The 19,865-nt window shown below is 43.5% G+C and overlaps 1 protein-coding gene across 1 annotated transcript in view; it reads right to left on the reverse strand.

Moving 5' to 3' along the window:
* Positions 1-19,865, reverse strand: part of nell2a (neural EGFL like 2a) — a 211,982-nt gene that overhangs the window by 71,619 nt on the left and 120,498 nt on the right. Inside the window, exons 14-15 of the mRNA XM_072434961.1 lie at positions 16,785-16,907; positions 14,885-14,980 (exon numbers count right to left, since the gene is read on the reverse strand). Of these exons, the coding sequence (XP_072291062.1) occupies positions 14,885-14,980; positions 16,785-16,907 (219 nt within the window). The remainder of the gene's footprint in view (positions 1-14,884; positions 14,981-16,784; positions 16,908-19,865) is intronic.

Below are 19,865 nucleotides of genomic sequence, written 5' to 3' on the forward strand. Positions count from 1 at the left end.
TCAATGACCAAACGTCCCCCCGTCACACACCAGCTAAATGACCAAACGTCCCCCTGTCACACACCAGCTCAATGACCAAACATCCCCCCGTCACACACCAGCTCAATGACCAAACGTCCCCTGTCACACATAGCTCAATGACCAAACGTCCCCCCGTCACACACCAGCTCAATGACCAAACGTCCCCCCGTCACACACCAGCTCAATGACCAAACGTCCCCCTGTCACACACCAACTCAATGACCAAACGTCCCCCTGTCACACACCAGCTCAATGACCAAACGTCCCCTGTCACACATAGCTCAATGACCAAACGTCCCCCCGTCACACACCAGCTCAATGACCAAACGTCCCCCCGTCACACACCAGCTCAATGACCAAACGTCCCCCAGTCACACACCAGCTCAATGACCAAACGTCCCCCCGTCACACACAAGCTCAATGACCAAATGTCCCCTGTCACACACCAGCTCAATGACCAAACGTCCCCCTGTCACACACCAGCTCAATGACCAAATGTCCCCTGTCACACACCAACTCAATGACCAAACGTCCCCCTGTCACACACCAGCTCAATGACCAAACGTGCCCCCGTCACACACCAGCTAAATGACCAAATGTCCCCTGTCACACACCAACTCAATGACCAAACGTCCCCCCGTCACACACTAGCTCAATGACCAAATGTCCCCTGTCACACACCAGCTCAATGACCAAATGTCCCCTGTCACACACCAACTCAATGACCAAACGTCCCCCTGTCACACACCAGCTCAATGACCAAACGTGCCCCCGTCACACACCAGCTAAATGACCAAATGTCCCCTGTCACACACCAACTCAATGACCAAACGTCCCCCCGTCACACACTAGCTCAATGACCAAACGTCCCCCCGTCACACACCAGCTCAATGACCAAACGTCCCCCCGTCACACACCAGCTCAATGACCAAACGTCCCCCTGTCACACACCAGCTCAATGACCAAACATCCCCCCGTCAAACAATAGCTCAATGACCAAACGTCCCCCTGTCACACACCAGCTCAATGACCAAACGTCCCCACGTCACACACCAGCTCAATGACCAAACGTCCCCCTGTCACACACCAGCTCAATGACCAAACATCCCCCCGTCACACACCAGCTCAATGACCAAACGTCCCCTGTCACACATAGCTCAATGACCAAACGTCCCCCCGTCACACACCAGCTCAATGACCAAACGTCCCCCCGTCACACACCAGCTCAATGACCAAACGTCCCCCAGTCACACACCAGCTCAATGACCAAACGTCCCCCCGTCACACACCAGCTCAATGACCAAACGTCCCCCAGTCACACACCAGCTCAATGACCAAATGTCCCCTGTCACACACCAGCTCAATGACCAAACGTCCCCCTGTCACACACCAGCTCAATGACCAAATGTCCCCTGTCACACACCAGCTCAATGACAAACGTCCCCCCGTCACACACCAGCTCAATGACCAAACGTCCCCCCGTCACACACCAGCTCAATGACCAAACGTCCCCCTGTCACACACCAGCTCAATGACCAAACATCCCCCCGTCAAACAATAGCTCAATGACCAAATGTCCACCATCACACACCAGCTCAATGACCAAACGTCCCCTGTCACACATAGCTCAATGACCAAACGTCCCCCCGTCACACACCAGCTCAATGACCAAATGTCCACCATCACACACCAGCTCAATGACCAAACGTCCCCTGTCACACACCAGCTCAATGACCAAACGTCCCCTGTCACACACCAGCTCAATGACCAAACATCCCCCCGTCACACACCAACTCAATGACCAAACGTCCCCCTGTCACACACCAGCTCAATGACCAAACGTCCCCCCGTCACACACCAGCTCAATGACCAAACGTCCCCTGTCACACAAAAGCTCAATGACCGATCCCACCTCCTCCAGACCGGGTCAGAGGCTCATCTTCTCACCCTGCGGCGCCCTTTAACATGACAGAACTGTGCCTGACACTCACTTGTCATATGCCACAGATGCGTTTTCCACGTTTTCGGGCCCCGCAGGCGGATTCAGTTTGGCTGAATAAAATAAACTGCGCGTGGAGCCGCTCGTGTCCGGTTTGTCAGAGCGGCCTGATTGTCCGCGGCTCGTGCCCGCGGGCTCCGTGTTGCCTCGGTGGTGTGTCGGGGGCGCACGTTACACGGCGTCAGAGCGCGTGTTTGTATCCATGACTGAAGCGGGTGAGCAGCCTGAATTATTCATGTGGCATCAGGCCTGTCAGTGCTGCCTGTCCCTGGCTCTCCACACGGCCCTGGAAGTGTAACCACACAGAGCACGGAAACAGCACACAGACAATAGAGGGAATAAAGAGGAACTAAAGAGGAATAAAGAGGGAATAAAGTGGAACTAAATAGGAAATAAAGTGGAATACACAGGAACAAAGAGTAAAGAGGAATAAAGAGGAATAAAGAGGAGTAAAGAGAGTAAAGAGGAGTAAAGAGGGGTAAAGAGGAATAAATAGGAATATAGATGAGAAAAGAGGAATAAAGAGGAGTAACGAGGAACTAAAGCGGAATAAAGAGGAGTAAATAGGAATAAAGAGGAGTAACGAGGAACTAAAGAGGAAATAAAGCGGAATAAAGAGGAATAAACAGGAATAAAGAGGAATAAAGAGGAATAAACAGGAATAAAGAGGAATAAAGAGGAATAAAGAGGGGTAAAGAGACATAAAGAGGAACTAAAGAGGAATAAACATGAATAAAGAGGAAATAAAGAGGAAATAAAGTGGAATAAAGAGGAATAAATAAATAAATAAAAAGGAAAATGCTTTTTGTACTTCTTAGACCAAGACTATTTACACAGAGCATGGGATTCGGTGTTAAAAGACAAATGTTTTTAATTGGTAAATCAATTTGTCAGCCATATCAGAGCACTGTAAAAGGAACAGCCACATTATGGACAGGGATCGAAGAAAAGAGGCAATTCTGTTTTTATGCTCTCTTTGATTCTGTTTTTGTGTGTGTTTGTTGTCAAGTAAAATAAAAAAGACACACAGGACCCCACAGAGAGGCGCGGTCAGTGTGAGCGCCCCCGCCAGGTCTAAGGAAGCAAAGACCGCTGATATGTACGACTACCATGAACAATCACGGCTCTGAGAGTAGCTCGCAGTTAGCAGCCAAAACATGTGAAAAAGATAGTTACGAGTCCTAATCTATTGTCTTTAAAAAATAATACGTTTGTGTAAATAAATGAATAATGCACTAGTGTCAGAAGAGTGAACTTTAAAGGTAGTTAGCAGCTCTAGGTTTTAAATGTTCTCTCTGCCGTTGGACTCAAGAACATTGTATAACACTTATCACTTTAACAATTAATATAGATAATAATACACCTATCGTTTTGTACTGTAGTTATGATCTGCTGCATGATATATATCGTATTTAAGGTAAGGTAAGGTAAGGTAAGGTAACTTTATTTGTACCCGAGGGTAGATTTGGTTGCAGGTAAAAAGAGTGGGCTGCTCACACACACATAGACAACATTAATGACATTGACAGAAAACGGGCAGTGACACAACAGAGACGACTAGTGCTCCAGACATAGAGACATGGATAAAAAGTATACAAACAGTTAACAGTGTCAGAATACAGCGGATAAAATACAGAGTAAAAGCCATCATAGATACAAAAAAGAATAAATAGATAAATAGATTAAGAGGGCTGTGCAGTCTGGCTATTTGGTATTTTAATAGCTGAGGGAACAAAACTGCCCCTGTATCTCTTCGTTTTGCACAGAGGCAGTATGTATCTGCGGCCTGATGGAAGAAGCTGAAATTCAGCATTTAGTGGATGGGATCCGTCTTCTAAGATGGACCCAACGAGCCTCTGTAGCTGTCTAGTGAGGAAGGATTCTGGGTTCAGCTGTGGCTCTCCAATCAGCCTACTAGCCCACCTCACAATTTTGGTTAAGGGAGTTCTTATTTTTTAAGGGTAGGTTGCTGAACCAAGACACCAGGCTGAAGGAGATGACTGATTCAATGAAGCAGCGGTAGAACATCGTGAGCATTGTTCTGTCCATGTGGAAGGAGGACAGTTTCCTCAGGCAGTGCAAACGCTGGTTCCCCTTTTTGTACACAGCTTCACAGTTTGCCTCAAAGTTTAGTTTGTTATCAATGATAGTCCCAAGATATTTATAATGATTTACACACTCCACTGTCTGACCTTTTATGCAGGTAAGTTCCTTAGTCCTCGGGAGTTTCCTAAAATCTATATTCATGTCTTTGGTTTTGAAGATGTTCATCTGTAAAAAGGACGTGTCACACCAATCTACGAAATCCTGGACAGCTGGACCATGACTCGTTTGGTTCCCTTGTAGCAGGCTCACAATGACAGTCATCTGCATAATTTAGTATAAATCTGTCTTCACTGCTGCTGCGGCACATGTTGGTGTAGAGAATGAATGGCTCAACCACCCTGAGTAACTGATTAGCATCTAAATGTCCTGGTCCTGGTCCTCTACCTTTCCTTCCAGATGTTTAAAAAGCATGTTTAGGTTACTTTTTATACTCTCTATTTTGTTTTACATGCTCTTATTTTAGCACAGTCTACTACATTTTTAACTTATTTTTTTCTAAATCTGTGTTGTATCAGTGTTTAGTTCCTAGTTTACTAATTGTGTTCACTTACAACGACAATAAAACCTTTCTTAATTAAAAAATAATAATAAATAATAATAAATCTCTTTAATGACTGCCTTTGTTTTTCCTATTTCAGATGCAAATTTCCCCTGGCAAACCTCACTACAATAATATTTAAAAACAGCTTGAGTTCCCTTCTGAATTAACACATTAAGTTGGCCAAAGTAAAAGCAGCTGCAACGGGAGTTTAAACCACATCATGACATTGTGTGTGGGTAAAATGCCCAAGAAAACACTGTGGTCGGCAGGTAAGTGAGCAAATGCATCGAGATTAATCAGTGTATACTTTATTTTAACAGACATTTATAATTATAATGACTTGTGTGTTTACTACAAACTGCTAAAGCACATTTCCCAGTTTTAAATGTTCTTCACTTGTTGACAATAAAGCTTTTTTTTGTTTGTTTCGTCCTGTTTAATGTAAATCCTGGATTAGTCTTGCTTTGGACTCATTTAAAATAATAAAGCTGTGAAATAAATGAAATAGAATGATTAGAGTTAAAACACCACAACAGAAATATTCCTCATAATTTAGAATAACTTTATGTATTTTCCACACACAAAAAAAAAAAAAAAAACAGATTTTGTATTTGTATTATTTCTAAATGCATTTAAATAGGACACTGTATTGTGTTGTTTTTGTTTTGTCTGTGTCTGGAATAGAGAATGATTTACACATTTATTCTTCTGCTGTTACTTTTGCACGTCTATGTTTCTGCATTTGTGTGTTTGTCTTGATAATGATAATAAAATCATCACTGACAGCGCCACATCCTTCTTTACATATGAATGCAGCGTGAAGACAGGCGGTTCCCGATGAAGATCCGGGATTCCCCCGAGACGCCACTAAGAGCTGGAGGTTCTCAACGTGGGCTCCGTCTCCGTCTCTCCGGCTCAGTGAAAGCTTTTCCGTGTTCATCATTCCGACAGCGGCCTGGTTCTGCATCCGAATGGAACAACCCGCTAACCCCCTGCGCCAACCGGGCCAACCCACTGCCCGTCCAGCGGCAGCATCGGCGCGCCTGTCACTTTCTGCCCCGCTCGACATCTCTGTATCTGCTTTCCACTTCACCTCCTCTCACCCTCCTCTTCTTCCTCCTCCTCCTCCTCCTCCTCCTCCTCCTCCTCCTCCTCCTCCTCCTCCTCCTCGTGTGTCAATCCGCTCAGACAACTCTATCGTTTTACACAACCGCACTGCAAAAGAAGCAGTCTGACGTATTAAATCGAAATGACAACTATTTCTGATTTTCCACAGTAATACACATTATTTGTAGATCTAGAAGCCCTCAGTCCCCATAGTTCAACATGATTAGGTAAAATGCATTCAAAAAAGCTTTATATACCAAAATAAAATAGTTTTAACCAGTCGACTACTAAAATAATAATTAATCATCCGCCCTATTCATCTATGCATGAACTTCACAATGATAGTTCACAATATGAATCTTGAGTGCAGCAATTTTAACACAGTTTTTACCACGTTTACTTTTGTCATGTTAGTCAATGTCTACGGTGCAAATAAAACATATTTTCTTTTTCATTTGAGACGGATCTGGACATACTTTTGATCTTATCTCCATTAGAATAGATCTGCTTTTGCTCAGGACAGATCCAGCAACCAATCAGCCCGCTTGCAGTTCCCTGACCCACCAACAGCGGGTGCTCCAGACTCCTCAGCGCCTCTAGTTCCCGCATGCAAGTAATTCAAATTTGACAGATGACTGATTTTTTCTTAAATTTGGTAAAGATTTTAAGGCCGTCTTCATAACTCTTCATAACTATGTTTCTTCTTTTTACAGTGCAGTCCTCCCACCAGCCCTGAGTCATTTCCAGCAGAGCTCAAAGACCCCCACCAGGACCTGTCACTCATCACCATGGAGTCTCTAAAGAGCGCTCCAGGCTCCAGCGCTGAAGCCTGAGGTCCTCTGGAGTCGACCGCGCGATACCACTCCCACACTCCAGGAGGAGCTGTCGCTGAGGTGGTTGTAATGAGATTTAGAGCAGCGACAACAACTAAAGGAACCAGCTTCAATGGAGTCAAATGTAAGCAACAATCTAATAATGGCTAAAGCCAGATAAGAAGTGCACATCATAGTTTGACATTATGCTTTACAAAATACAACATTGAAACAAAATCTTAAGTACGAACAAGGACTAAACAAGTTCTATCGTTGAACAGGTCTTAAATCTGTTTTTTTATTATCTACTTCTGTGCCTAATCCCCATTGGTGGACAAATAAAAATCTTATTATTTACTTCCATCTATTACACCATTATTGTTAAGATTATTATTTAATGACTATGTTATATTTTGTTATTTGTTCTTAAACATTTCATTTTTGAGCCCCTGTTACCATTTTTTTCCACCTTTGTCAATCAATACAGTTTCGGGAGGGATTATAAATAAAACATTTTACATTTATTCTTTCATCTGAAGGGCGAAATTGGCAAAATCCTACAATCCGAAAACAATCCCTCAGCATACACGTAACCACACAAGCGTTTCCATTGCTCGCAGCGTAAAGGCCTGTTCACATCGTGGTGTCCAAAGCGTCCAGTTTACATTCAAAGTCTATGTGGACGCGCGTCTTTGGCATCCTGCGTTTTTGCGGCGCAAATCCTGCGTTTTGAGCGTCGAACGCGGCGCGTCTGGGGCGTTTGAGCGTCGGACGCCTTGGACGTGCGTCCAGAGTGTCCAAAGTGTCAGACGCAAAGCTCAACTTTTCTGCGGCAGAGGCGGCGCAGCAGCCAATCAGAGATGACGCTAGGAAAGACCCTAAACAAACCCCCGCAACAATAACGAAAAATCCTTAAGACGCAGCTCTTGGAGCAAATAATGATACAGACTAAACTCTGCTCACCTCTGAAGTATCTGCGGGTCCCAGACGGGCCCCGGAGCCCATCACCTCCATTTTTAGGCTTTGTAAAGTTTATACACCACAGCCGCTCTCTCCACTTGTTCTTCCATCGCACAGCTACAGAGGGAAACACACAACAACTCCTCCACTCACCAGCAGACACGCATCTGCCTGTGAGTTTATTTATGGACGAGCGTCCAAGGCGTCTGCCTTCAAATGTACAGGCGTCCAACTCCTGCGTCGGGCACGAATTGGACGCCGCGGTCTGAACGCTGCTTAAAATGGAGACACATCGGAGAAGGAACCTAAATGTGGTGCTAAATGTGGGCGCTCATTGGTCCCTCCCTGGTCTCTCCCTGGTCCCTCGCTCGTCCCTCGCTCTTCCCTCCCTCGTCCCTCGCTCGTCTCTCGCTCGTCCCTCTCTCGTCCCTCGCTCGTCCCTCGCTCGTCTCTCAGGGTGATGAGCGCCGGCTGTGGAGGATAATCATTTGTGTGATTGACCTGGTCTGTTACGGAAATGTGGCTTTTCACTCTCAAATGGAGGCGGACTGGTCATTATGGTCCAGCCTGTTAACACATTTCTCTTTCTCCACCTCTCTCCCCTCTCTCTCCATCCATCTCCTTCCTCTCCACATTTTTTAACATTTGTCTCCCTGTTCTATCTCCCTGTTTCATATCCCTCATTTCTCTCTCTCTGCTGCCACTTCTTTCCTCTCTCTCTCTCATTTATCTCACTCCCTTTCTCTCTCTCTCTCTCGCTTCATTCCACCTTATATTTTTCTCCTCTATTTTCTCTCACTCTGAGTTCACTTTGTCTTTCTTTCTCCCTGTCTACCAATTCCAACCATCTCTCTCCTCTATCTCTTCTATCTCGCTCCCTCTTCCTTCTCTCGCTTTCTCTTCCTTTCTTCTCCTCACATTGTCTCTCTCATCATCCTTCTTTCTCCTTTTCTGTCAGATATTTCTCTCTCTGACCTGCCTTGCTGTCTCTCTCTCTCTCTTTTGAATTAATCGCTAATAAATTAAGAGTAAAGTCAAAGTATTCCACATTTTTGAATCACCCTTTCTCCTTCTCTTTTATGTAATTTGTCTCTCTGCCCTTTCCCCTTGTCTATCCCTCTATATATATTTCAACCTGTCTTTTTTTCTTCTCCTCTCTCCCTTTCCCTCTCCTTCTTTCTTTTCTCGTCACCTCTCGCTCTCCTTTTGTTCTTTCCTTTCACTCTCTCTCTCTATCCTTGTCCTTTTCTCTCACCCCCCTCTTTTCCTCCCCCTGTCCTCACACAGGCCATTCCACAGCATCTCTCTTCTTCAGCAACGTCAGGAAATTCATTTACTTTAAGACAGGCAGTAAAAAGGACGCCTCGTAAAAAAAGGGTCCTTTATGTGCAATCAATATGTGAGCCAATGAGGAGGGAGAGAGAATGGAGAGAGAACGGAGAGAGGGGGAGAAAGATAAAGAAAACGAGAGGAGGAGAGAGAGAGACTTTCTATTAGCAGAGCTTTTCAAGGACGCTCCCCCTAAAGGTGGACATGTGTTAGACTTGGTTCTGACCTCTGACCTTGTCTCGATTCAGACCTCTTGTAGTCCTGGTTCAGACCTCTTGTAGTCCCGGTTCAGACCTCTTGTAGTCCCGGTTCAGACCTCTTGTAGTCCCGGTTCAGACCTCTTAGTCCTGGTTCAGACCTCTTGTAGTCCCGGTTCAGACCTCTTGTAGTCCTGGTTCAGACCTCTTGTAGTCCCGGTTCAGACCTCTTGTAGTCCTGGTTCAGACCTCTTAGTCCTGGTTCAGACCTCTTAGTCCTGGTTCAGACCTCTTGTAGTCCTGGTTCAGACCTCTTAGTCCTGGTTCAGACCTCTTGTAGTCCCGGTTCAGACCTCTTGTAGTCCTGGTTCAGACCTCTTGTAGTCCCGGTTCAGACCTCTTGTAGTCCTGGTTCAGACCTCTTAGTCCTGGTTCAGACCTCTTGTAGTCCTGGTTCAGACCTCTTGTAGTCCTGGTTCAGACCTCTTGTAGTCCCGGTTCAGACCTCTTGTAGTCCTGGTTCAGACCTCTTAGTCCTGGTTCAGACCTCTTAGTCCTGGTTCAGACCTCTTGTAGTCCCGGTTCAGACCTCTTGTAGTCCCGGTTCAGACCTCTTAGTCCTGGTTCAGACCTCTTGTAGTCCCGGTTCAGACCTCTTGTAGTCCTGGTTCAGACCTCTTGTAGTCCTGGTTCAGACCTCTTGTAGTCCTGGTTCAGACCTCTTAGTCCTGGTTCAGACCTCTTAGTCCTGGTTCAGACCTCTTGTAGTCCCGGTTCAGACCTCTTGTAGTCCCGGTTCAGACCTCTTGTAGTCCTGGTTCAGACCTCTTAGTCCTGGTTCAGACCTCTTGTAGTCCCGGTTCAGACCTCTTGTAGTCCTGGTTCAGACCTCTTAGTCCTGGTTCAGACCTCTTGTAGTCCTGGTTCAGAGCTCTTAGTCCTGGTTCAGACCTCTTGTAGTCCTGGTTCAGACCTCTTAGTCCTGGTTCAGACCTCTTGTAGTCCTGGTTCAGACCTCTTGTAGTCCTGGTTCAGACCTCTTGTAGTCCCGGTTCAGACCTCTTGTAGTCCTGGTTCAGACCTCTTGTAGTCCCGGTTCAGACCTCTTGTAGTCCTGGTTCAGACCTCTTAGTCCTGGTTCAGACCTCTTGTAGTCCCGGTTCAGACCTCTTGTAGTCCTGGTTCAGACCTCTTGTAGTCCCGGTTCAGACCTCTTGTAGTCCTGGTTCAGACCTCTTAGTCCTGGTTCAGACCTCTTGTAGTCCCGGTTCAGACCTCTTAGTCCTGGTTCAGACCTCTTGTAGTCCCGGTTCAGACCTCTTGTAGTCCTGGTTCAGACCTCTTAGTCCTGGTTCAGACCTCTTGTAGTCCCGGTTCAGACCTCTTGTAGTCCTGGTTCAGACCTCTTAGTCCTGGTTCAGACCTCTTGTAGTCCCGGTTCAGACCTCTTGTAGTCCTGGTTCAGACCTCTTAGTCCTGGTTCAGACCTCTTGTAGTCCTGGTTCAGAGCTCTTAGTCCTGGTTCAGACCTCTTGTAGTCCTGGTTCAGACCTCTTAGTCCTGGTTCAGACCTCTTGTAGTCCTGGTTCAGACCTCTTGTAGTCCTGGTTCAGACCTCTTGTAGTCCCGGTTCAGACCTCTTGTAGTCCTGGTTCAGACCTCTTGTAGTCCCGGTTCAGACCTCTTGTAGTCCTGGTTCAGACCTCTTAGTCCTGGTTCAGACCTCTTGTAGTCCCGGTTCAGACCTCTTGTAGTCCTGGTTCAGACCTCTTGTAGTCCCGGTTCAGACCTCTTGTAGTCCTGGTTCAGACCTCTTAGTCCTGGTTCAGACCTCTTGTAGTCCCGGTTCAGACCTCTTGTAGTCCTGGTTCAGACCTCTTAGTCCTGGTTCAGACCTCTTGTAGTCCCGGTTCAGACCTCTTGTAGTCCTGGTTCAGACCTCTTAGTCCTGGTTCAGACCTCTTGTAGTCCCGGTTCAGACCTCTCGTAGTCCTGGTTCAGACCTCTTGTAGTCCTGGTTCAGATTAGTTCTGTTTTAACCCTGGTTGGACTCGATGAAGCCCCAGTTTTGTCTTGAATTTGTCCTTTGATTAGTCTGTTTTGTCATTGTAATGCGTAAATGTTTTAGATCTGGTTTTGTCTCGTTTTTAATCACATTTATCCTATAGATTTGCGTTGCGTCGGCAAATAGTAATACGTTTTTCAGTCTTCCTTTGCTTTTTGCCATACTTGACTTTCTATCTCCAACACGGCGTACTTTCTGAAGGACACACTACACCGAGGCTGAAATGGTCGTGACAATACCGCACTTCTATAGAAACGAAATTGCACAAATGTAGCAGTGATGGTCGGGCTGTATTTTATCATCTCGGCCTTAAATGTTTTGAATCGACAGAACGGGCTGAATGCAGCAGCAGCCTTGAGTTTTTATGACTACATTCTGCACACAGGAGGGCACATTATTATGGGCACAGTCGATATGAGCTCTGCACTGAACACAATCAAACGACATACATGAAAAGCCGTTACATCTGTTGTCTCTCGTCACGTCGCCCGGCGCTTCTCAAACGTGGAACCCGGACGAGTCTTTTCTAGTTCAAATCACGGGTTTATTTTAATACAAGTTATTGCTCAGAAATATTGAAGTTACCAGTACTTTGCCTTGGCAAAACCCTGGCTTCTTCTGGAATAAGTTTACACCTGCATCACCTCTTCAGGTTCAACAACTACATACTACCAGTACTAGAATACAAATACTACAAATGCTACAAATACTACACTACAACTACTATCTACTACCAGTACTAGAATACAAATACTACAAATGCTACAAATACTACACTACAACTACTATCTACTACCAGTACTAGAATATAACTATTACAAATACTACAAATACTACACTACAACTACGATCTACTACCAGTACTAGAATACAACTACTACAAATACTACACTACAACTACTATCTACTACCAGTACTATAATACAACTACTACAAATACTACTAATACTACACCACACAACTATCTACTACCAGTACTAGAATATAACTATTACAAATACTACACTTCAACTACTATTACAAATATTACACTACAACTACTATTACTACAACACCAACTTCAGCAACAAAAACTGTATATTTTATTCAGTTTAAAGTCACCCTTTAATGTCCCCATAGGAAACGTGTCCTCTGCCCAATGGGGCAGCCTGTCAGGAGCAGTGTCGTCCAGGACCTTAGCTGGAGGATTTTATCTGCACAGAAAGGCCCGGAACCCTCTTGACGTGAGAGTGCTAGCCACTAAGCCACACTGCTAACGTGTTGCCCTGTCTCCAAAATCAGTGGTGGAGCCGACCGACACCGATCCATCCCACAAACCACGTTCAGGCGAGGTGAAGGACACAGCGGCGTTCACCGTTCACAGCAGGAATTTATGTGCAGACTTTCACCGCTGCTCCACTGCTGCACACCCGGTATTTAAAGCAGGCTCCAATCCAATACTCACTACTGCTAAGTCCAGACTGATTTACTTCCTTAAACTACTACAACTGCCGATACAACTACAACTACTACAGCTAAAACGGAGTGTCTACCGCACCATTTTTGCCCATCAGTGGTGAACGATTCCTGACTATGGGGAACATTTGGAGTTGTGCCTCAGAAACGTGGGTCGTAGGTCGCACAGTGAGACCGGGACAAAGACTAAACTTTAAAACGACCAAAGATGAGCTGCGATGTTTATCGAGCCAAGCGTGTCAGATATTTTGTAACCTTTGTCGCCGAGTGAGCCCTCCTCTCACTGTGTCTACGATAAATCTCTCTCAAATGTGTGACCAGCAGTAAACACGAGCCTCAAAGTAACAGCAGAAGAGCTTCATACATCATATCTCCCCATTTCTCTTTCATATACTAACAATTACTAAGGAAAATACACTGCTAGTCGGCTCAGCTCCCATCATCAGACTGATTACTATGTGCTGTGATGTGGGTGATTCTACGCTGCAGTTTAAAGGCTCCATCAGGCCCCATCACAGCCGACACCTCTGCTTATTACACTTGAGAGTTCACACTTTATATATCGAGTCATAGCCCGGCGCTTCACAGAACTGCATTCGAGTAATTACTGTCTTTAACACAAGGGACGTGTAAAGTGAGTGTTCCCCCGTGTATGCAGAAGTACCCTATACAATGACGAGCACTGATGTCGGAGACCTGTTAATGCGCCCGACTTGTATTTCTTGTCAAATGCGCCGCGTGAAAGCAGAGCTTTATGGTACGTGCATTTTGAAACGTTTTGATGGAAGAGAAACAAATAGAAGCAACTCTGACAATCCCAGACAGTTATCAGATTCCAACATCAGCAAGATGGTTCAAAAAGCTGTAAAAGCTGAATCATTTGTCCTCTGTGTTTGACCCATTCTTCAATGCTTTGGGCCCCTGCCAGAAGAACCAGCCAATACAACTGTAAAGCACTTAAAAAACGAGAGCTCATTCTAGAGTCAAGCAGCAGAAAAAGATCGATCCCATCTTGTGTTTCTCTTGGTTTTAGGGCGATAAGTGAGGTTTCTTCGGTCGACCGAAGAGAACCTTCTGAACACATTAAGCCTATCCATGACTTCATTTGTTTAGAATGTTTTATGAGGTGTAACTGAGGAGTCTTGGCCTTTATGAGAGGTTTTTGACAAATAGAACATCTCGGGGAAGCAGACAAAACTCAGCAGAAGAAAAGATTCAATCGCCACATCAGACCCGCTCACTCTGCACTGCTGGTTAATCCTCGCCTGGAAAGTCTAGAACGATCTCTCTCTCTGTACTGTCTTTGTCTCAGATCGATATCAGTCTGCTCACCCGTTTAATCCCCCCAAGTTCAGATGGGCGTGATTGACAGGTGGATTACCCAATTACGCTCAGTCCACTCTGTCCGTATCAAAATAAACATGGCCGCTTACGAGGATAATAAAAAAGGAAAAAAGTATCACAAGACTGAAAAACATCCCGGATTTGAAGTGAGAGAAGTGTGATTTTGTTCTAAACGAGTCTGTATTTGAAGGGACAATGTGCAGAAACATTAAGACAATAAAACGAAGCTGTTCCATACCAGATTGTAGCAAAAATAGTTTGCATCTCCAGTCCCAGATGAACCAATGAGCTCGCCTGTTTCACATGGGTCACTGGTTATGTTCACAGGCACACCAGAAAGCTCATCATTATCTGATTTCTGGTGTTATTAAAGTATTGAAATGACATGTAAACAGGTACAGCTGATGTAAGTAATCTGGTTTCTTTCTGATTCTGACAAGGAAAATTATGCAACAAAAAAAATCAAAACACTAGCAAATGTGGCAAAGACAAAAAGGAAAGAGAAAATTATAGTTTTTTAAACATGAGTTGTACTTGTAGCAGGGAACAAACTCTTGTGATTGTCTAAATGTGTGTTGATGCTGCTGTCTTGGCCAAAAAAAGGATGAATATATCTCAATGGGACCTTCCTGTTTAAAGTTAGTGCATTAAATCAATAAAAACAAATTTAAATGCCTGCAATTACTCTAAAAATCCACAAACGAACTCACACATGCTTGTAAACTAACACCATTATTTAAAAAAAAAAATCCTGGTCATATAAATGCACCCACTGACAAAAAGACAAATCCGATTGCACGGTTGTGTTTGAGTTTGGCTCCCGACGCGACGGAGGAAGCGCTGACGAGACTCGCGTTGTCGTTAAGCATTGGAGAAGAACGTACTCTCGATCCCGGGCGAGCAAAACCACCCATTTCTCCCCCAAAATGAGCAAACGGCAGCGCTTACCTGTCTCGCACCTGTCCCCAGTGAAGCCTTGCTGACAAACGCACTTGTTGGGCGAAATGCAGGAGCCGCCGTTCTGGCACAGTCCGTCGCACATCGCTACGGAAAACCAAAAGCGGCGCAGCGTTACTCCCCGAGATTAACGAGCATTAGCTGAGCAATTACACCGGCGCCGAGAGCATATGTATTTTATTTGCATACAGAATCCAGGCTAATTTGGATGACGTGATTAATTACGAGCTCTCGGAAAAATGTTATTCGGAATGATGAATGCGTCGCAGCAGGGTTAACGCCGTAATGCGCGTTACACACGGGCGAATGGGTAAATGTCACACAAACAGTTACACGGGTCTGAATGGGTAAACACGACACTTTCTCATTTAAAGCGTGCGATTTGTCAATAAATCATGTTCCGTCCGCATGAGTAGATGTCCTTATTGCTCATTTACATTAATTCATATGTAGTGTTGTTGATCATTGTTAAGTTTAATTGAATTTTCTTGTCTGAAAGTTGTTGTCTTTTTTCCCCTGGAGGCATGAATTAAATGAATATAAATAGCTTAAAAAACTTTATATTTCCAGAAATGCATTAAACTGATCTCACATTTATACAATTACTAGTTCCTTTGTTTGTCTGTAACTGTGCCGCGTCAATTGCTTTGAGATAAGTTGATAACACATTATAATAACTTCACTTATATTGTCCGTAATAAAATGGACAAAGATTTATAATGCATGATGTACAAAGTGTTTATTAGCAATGTGTCAAGCTTAGTAATAACTCAATACCCAAACCAGTGTTGTCACGGTACTGAGATTTTAAACTCTTGATGCTTAAATTTGAATACAACGATGTTATGTTTTTAAGTCAAAGTGAAGGTTTTAGGCAATAGACTAAAACACGATTTTTAACACAAAATAATAGTACTGCCTTTATTAAACCATGTGGTCTTAGGGATCATCTCAAAATAGGTTGAAGCTGAAAAAGACGAAATATTTTTCGTCGGGGGGTTAGTGTTTTTTGTACCTACATTTCGTCTTTTTGTTGCTTTGAAGCTTCAATACATTGTTGTGGCAGTAATTGTTTTGAAATGCTAAAAAACTCTAAGTAAAGGGAAGAGCGCACTTTTAATCCATCATAAGTAAAGGGATGAGCGCACTTTTAATCCATCATAAGTAAAGGGATGAGCGCACTTTTAATCCATCATAAATAAAGGGAAGAGCACACTTTTAATCCATCATAAGTAAAGGGAAGAGCGCACTTTTAATCCATCATAAGTAAAGGGAAGAGCGCACTTTTAATCCATCATAAATAAAGGGAAGAGCACACTTTTAATCCATCATAAGTAAAGGGATGAGAGCACTTTTAATCCATCATAAATAAAGGGAAGAGCACACTTTTAATCCATCATAAGTAAAGGGAAGAGCGCACTTTTAATCCATCATAAGTAAAGGGAAGAGCGCACTTTTAATCCATCATAAATAAAGGGAAGAGCACACTTTTAATCCATCATAAGTAAAGGGAAGAGCACACTTTTAATCCATCATAAATAAAGGGAAGAGCACACTTTTAATCCATCATAAATAAAGGGAAGAGCACACTTTTAATCCATCATAAATAAAGGGAAGAGCACACTTTTAATCCATCATAAGTAAAGGGAAGAGCACACTTTTAATCCATCATAAGTAAAGGGAAGAGCACACTTTTAATCCATCATAAATAAAGGGAAGAGCACACTTTTAATCCATCATAAGTAAAGGGAAGAGCACACTTTTAATCCATCATAAATAAAGGGAAGAGCACACTGGGTTTTAAAGGGCTGGCGTGTCGTTTCAATGCATTCGCAGAGAAAACGCCGTGGACTCGTGGCTCGACTCTCACGTGCGGATAGGTGCTTCTTACCTTTGCAGACGGTGCCGTTGCCGGTGTATCCGGGTTTACAGGAGCAGCTGTGTCCTCCCACCATGTTGAAGCACAGCGCGTTCTCGTCGCAGTTGTGGAGTCCACTCAGACACTCGTCGTGCTCTGCCAACGACACGGGGAAAAAGTACATCAACTTCTACGAGAACTACTTCAACTTCTACTACCGCTGCTGCTACTTTGAGTCATATATTTTACCATTACAGTTCTGACTTTTGATACTTGGGACAGTAGTTGTTTACTCTATCTCACAATTATCTCCAAAACATGACAGACAAAGCCATAATACAATGAAAAAGATAGATATTCTACGAAATCAAACAACATTTTTGGTACAAACGACTCATTTATTTGGAGAACGTTTTCCGAACAATAGATTTTAATTTATTTATTAACGCATTTACCGTATTTTCTGGACTGTAAGTCGCACCGGAGTATAAGTCGCACCAGCCAAAAAAATGCATAATAGAGAAGAAAAAATATAAATATAATATATATAATATAAAAATATATATATAATATAAAAGTCACACTGGAGTATGAAAAACGGTTGCAAGTGTAAAAATAATAAATAATATCACATATAAGTATAAATATAAGTATAAGTCGCACCCCGGCCAAAAGTATGAAAAAAGGTGCAACTTATAGTCCGGAAAATACGGTAGATGAAATTTAAAGTAATCTTAATGTGCATATTCAGTACATTTCCCATTCACTTTTCTTGAAAGCATAAAATCATATTAAATAGCCGCATGATGAGAGACCTCAACTTGCCATCGAGTAATTTCAATATTGAATAAATAGTAAGTGGCACTTTCTTTTTGTTTACAGATAATTAGAAAAACAACACAGTTCTGAGAAGGCGTCGATGAAAAACGGCGGAGTGTAAAATGATGGTGGATGTCCCCGCTTCTCTCAAAACAATCCGTCGTACGCATGATTTAGCTGGTAATTTGTTGTTTTTATTGGCGCAAATTAAGACGTGAAAACTGCCTCAATGAGAAGCTGACATTTAAAGCTATTACAATAAAAGAGCCATTCGCACACACGCAGAGAATATGAATGATGGAGGTGGTGGTGGTGGTAGTGGTGTGACAACGTGCTAAATCATCAACCGTCCCATCGCTGACCGCCTGTGGTAGGAGCTGGTATTGCAGTCTGAACAAGGGTTGAATCCAGAATTAAAACAGGATTTAAACCATCGCCATAAACAAAAAATAAAAAAAATAAATCAGGACTAGTCAAGGTTAAAACCAGTGTTACAAAAAGGAGAACAAAACCAAGATTAACAAAGTCTGATAAGTATAGACTAGGACTAATTTAAATCCAGAGTCTAAACCACATTTAAACCAAGTCTATAGTTCAAACTAAATGATGGAAAATCTGATTGTGAAATAAAACTCAAAAGGTTTACTTAAAAAAGCGACACCTGAAAACCAGTTAATTCGGTTATTTTATTTTTATTTTGTCATACCAGGTACTTTTAGTAAAAATGTAGTCATGATAAAAAAAAATTGAACATTAGTAACGCACCGGCGGTCCAAAAAAAGCTTTAATATTCATGTTTGATTGCACTAAGCTTCTACGAGGTCAAAATATGCATTTCTGCTTCTCCTTAGATGTTTTCTCTGCTTTATTTCTCAAACACACTGGACATAGGTTCCATGACCATGGGATTCGTCTTTCCACATGGTTGTTTCAGAAAAGAGTTGGGTTTAAAGGTGCCATAACATGCTTTTTTCACGTTTCGTAGTCTATCCTAAGTGTATAATTGAGAATAATAAGTGTTGTGCAACACCCTTAACATAATACCATTAAACCCGGAAGTGCAAACAGCTTGGTTTGATATTCGCCCCCACCCTTGCGAAAAGCGATCTGGCTCCCCCGCCCAACCCGTGACGTAGTCTCAGAAGCGCGCGTGTGCCCCGCCCACCCGTGACGTAGTGTGTGCCCCTCAGCTGTGTGCTGTAAGCTCCGCGGTGCTCCGCTCCGCGCGAGTGAGTGAGAAACGATAGAACTTCAGATCAACACTACTTTGAGACTAAATAAATCTGGGTTTTATTCTACAGCGTCCGCAGAACAGATATATCTATAGATCTAGATATATATGTAAAAGTCTTATGTCCATCGCGCTCTTATTTCCTGGTTTTTCGGTATCGGATAGAACTTCTCTCCGTTTATTGTCCCGGTTGCTGCATCAACTGCCACATCAACCTTCACCATTGTGATAATAGTAAAGAGTGCGATATCATTAATTAAGTTTTGGGCCTCTTTGAGCCGTGTTTCCTCGTAAATCGAAGCAGAAAAACTCCGGGGCTTGTATGGGGAGACGAGCCTGGAGCCAGCGCGGAGCCGGGGGGAAGGGGGCGTGCTGCATTATTATACTGCATTATACTTGTAGCCTGTTGGTTGTCCCTATCTCGCAGTTCAAGAACATATATTTAAAGACAACAACAGTGAACGACAATATGAATTATATACAGTATTTTGTGTTTTTTGTGAGCTACGGACCAAACTTTGTCCAGTTGCCACGGGAACCCTCGAGACGAAGGCATTATTAACTGCGAGTCACTGATATGGAGTTAGTTCTACATTTCGCAGCGACAAGCTTAACAAATGCGCGTAAGAGCCGTGACCAGCGTGTCCGCCCGGCAACAGAAGCGACGTACGCGCCAACGCCGAGACCCGGGAGATATATATGTATACAACATAGAGCCATAAAAGCGTGAAGGACGAGCAAACACGTCGTATGAATCGACGATAAACACGCGAAATAACAAGGCCACAACAGAGAGACAGAGTGCGGGTTAAAGCAACTGGATTCAAATCACTAAAGCTGCTTTGTTAAATCAGTATTTAATAGATATGAGTTTATTTTGGTATTTCGCTGTTGTGAAGGAGCCAATACTTGAAGCAATATCTGCGTGATGCGTCCATTTATTATGAATCTGGACGTGATTGTATAAAAAAGTTGGAATTATTAAAGCAACAAAAAGTTCAGTTCACGGATATAAAACAAAACGACCGGCTTTTGCTTGGATAATGTTTTATTCATTTGGACAG

The sequence above is a fragment of the Eucyclogobius newberryi genome, unplaced genomic scaffold (assembly GCF_026437365.1).
Source record: "Eucyclogobius newberryi isolate DKJ021-1_F unplaced genomic scaffold, fEucNew1.0.hap1 SCAF_7, whole genome shotgun sequence".
NCBI classification, from domain to species: domain Eukaryota; kingdom Metazoa; phylum Chordata; class Actinopteri; order Gobiiformes; family Gobiidae; genus Eucyclogobius; species Eucyclogobius newberryi.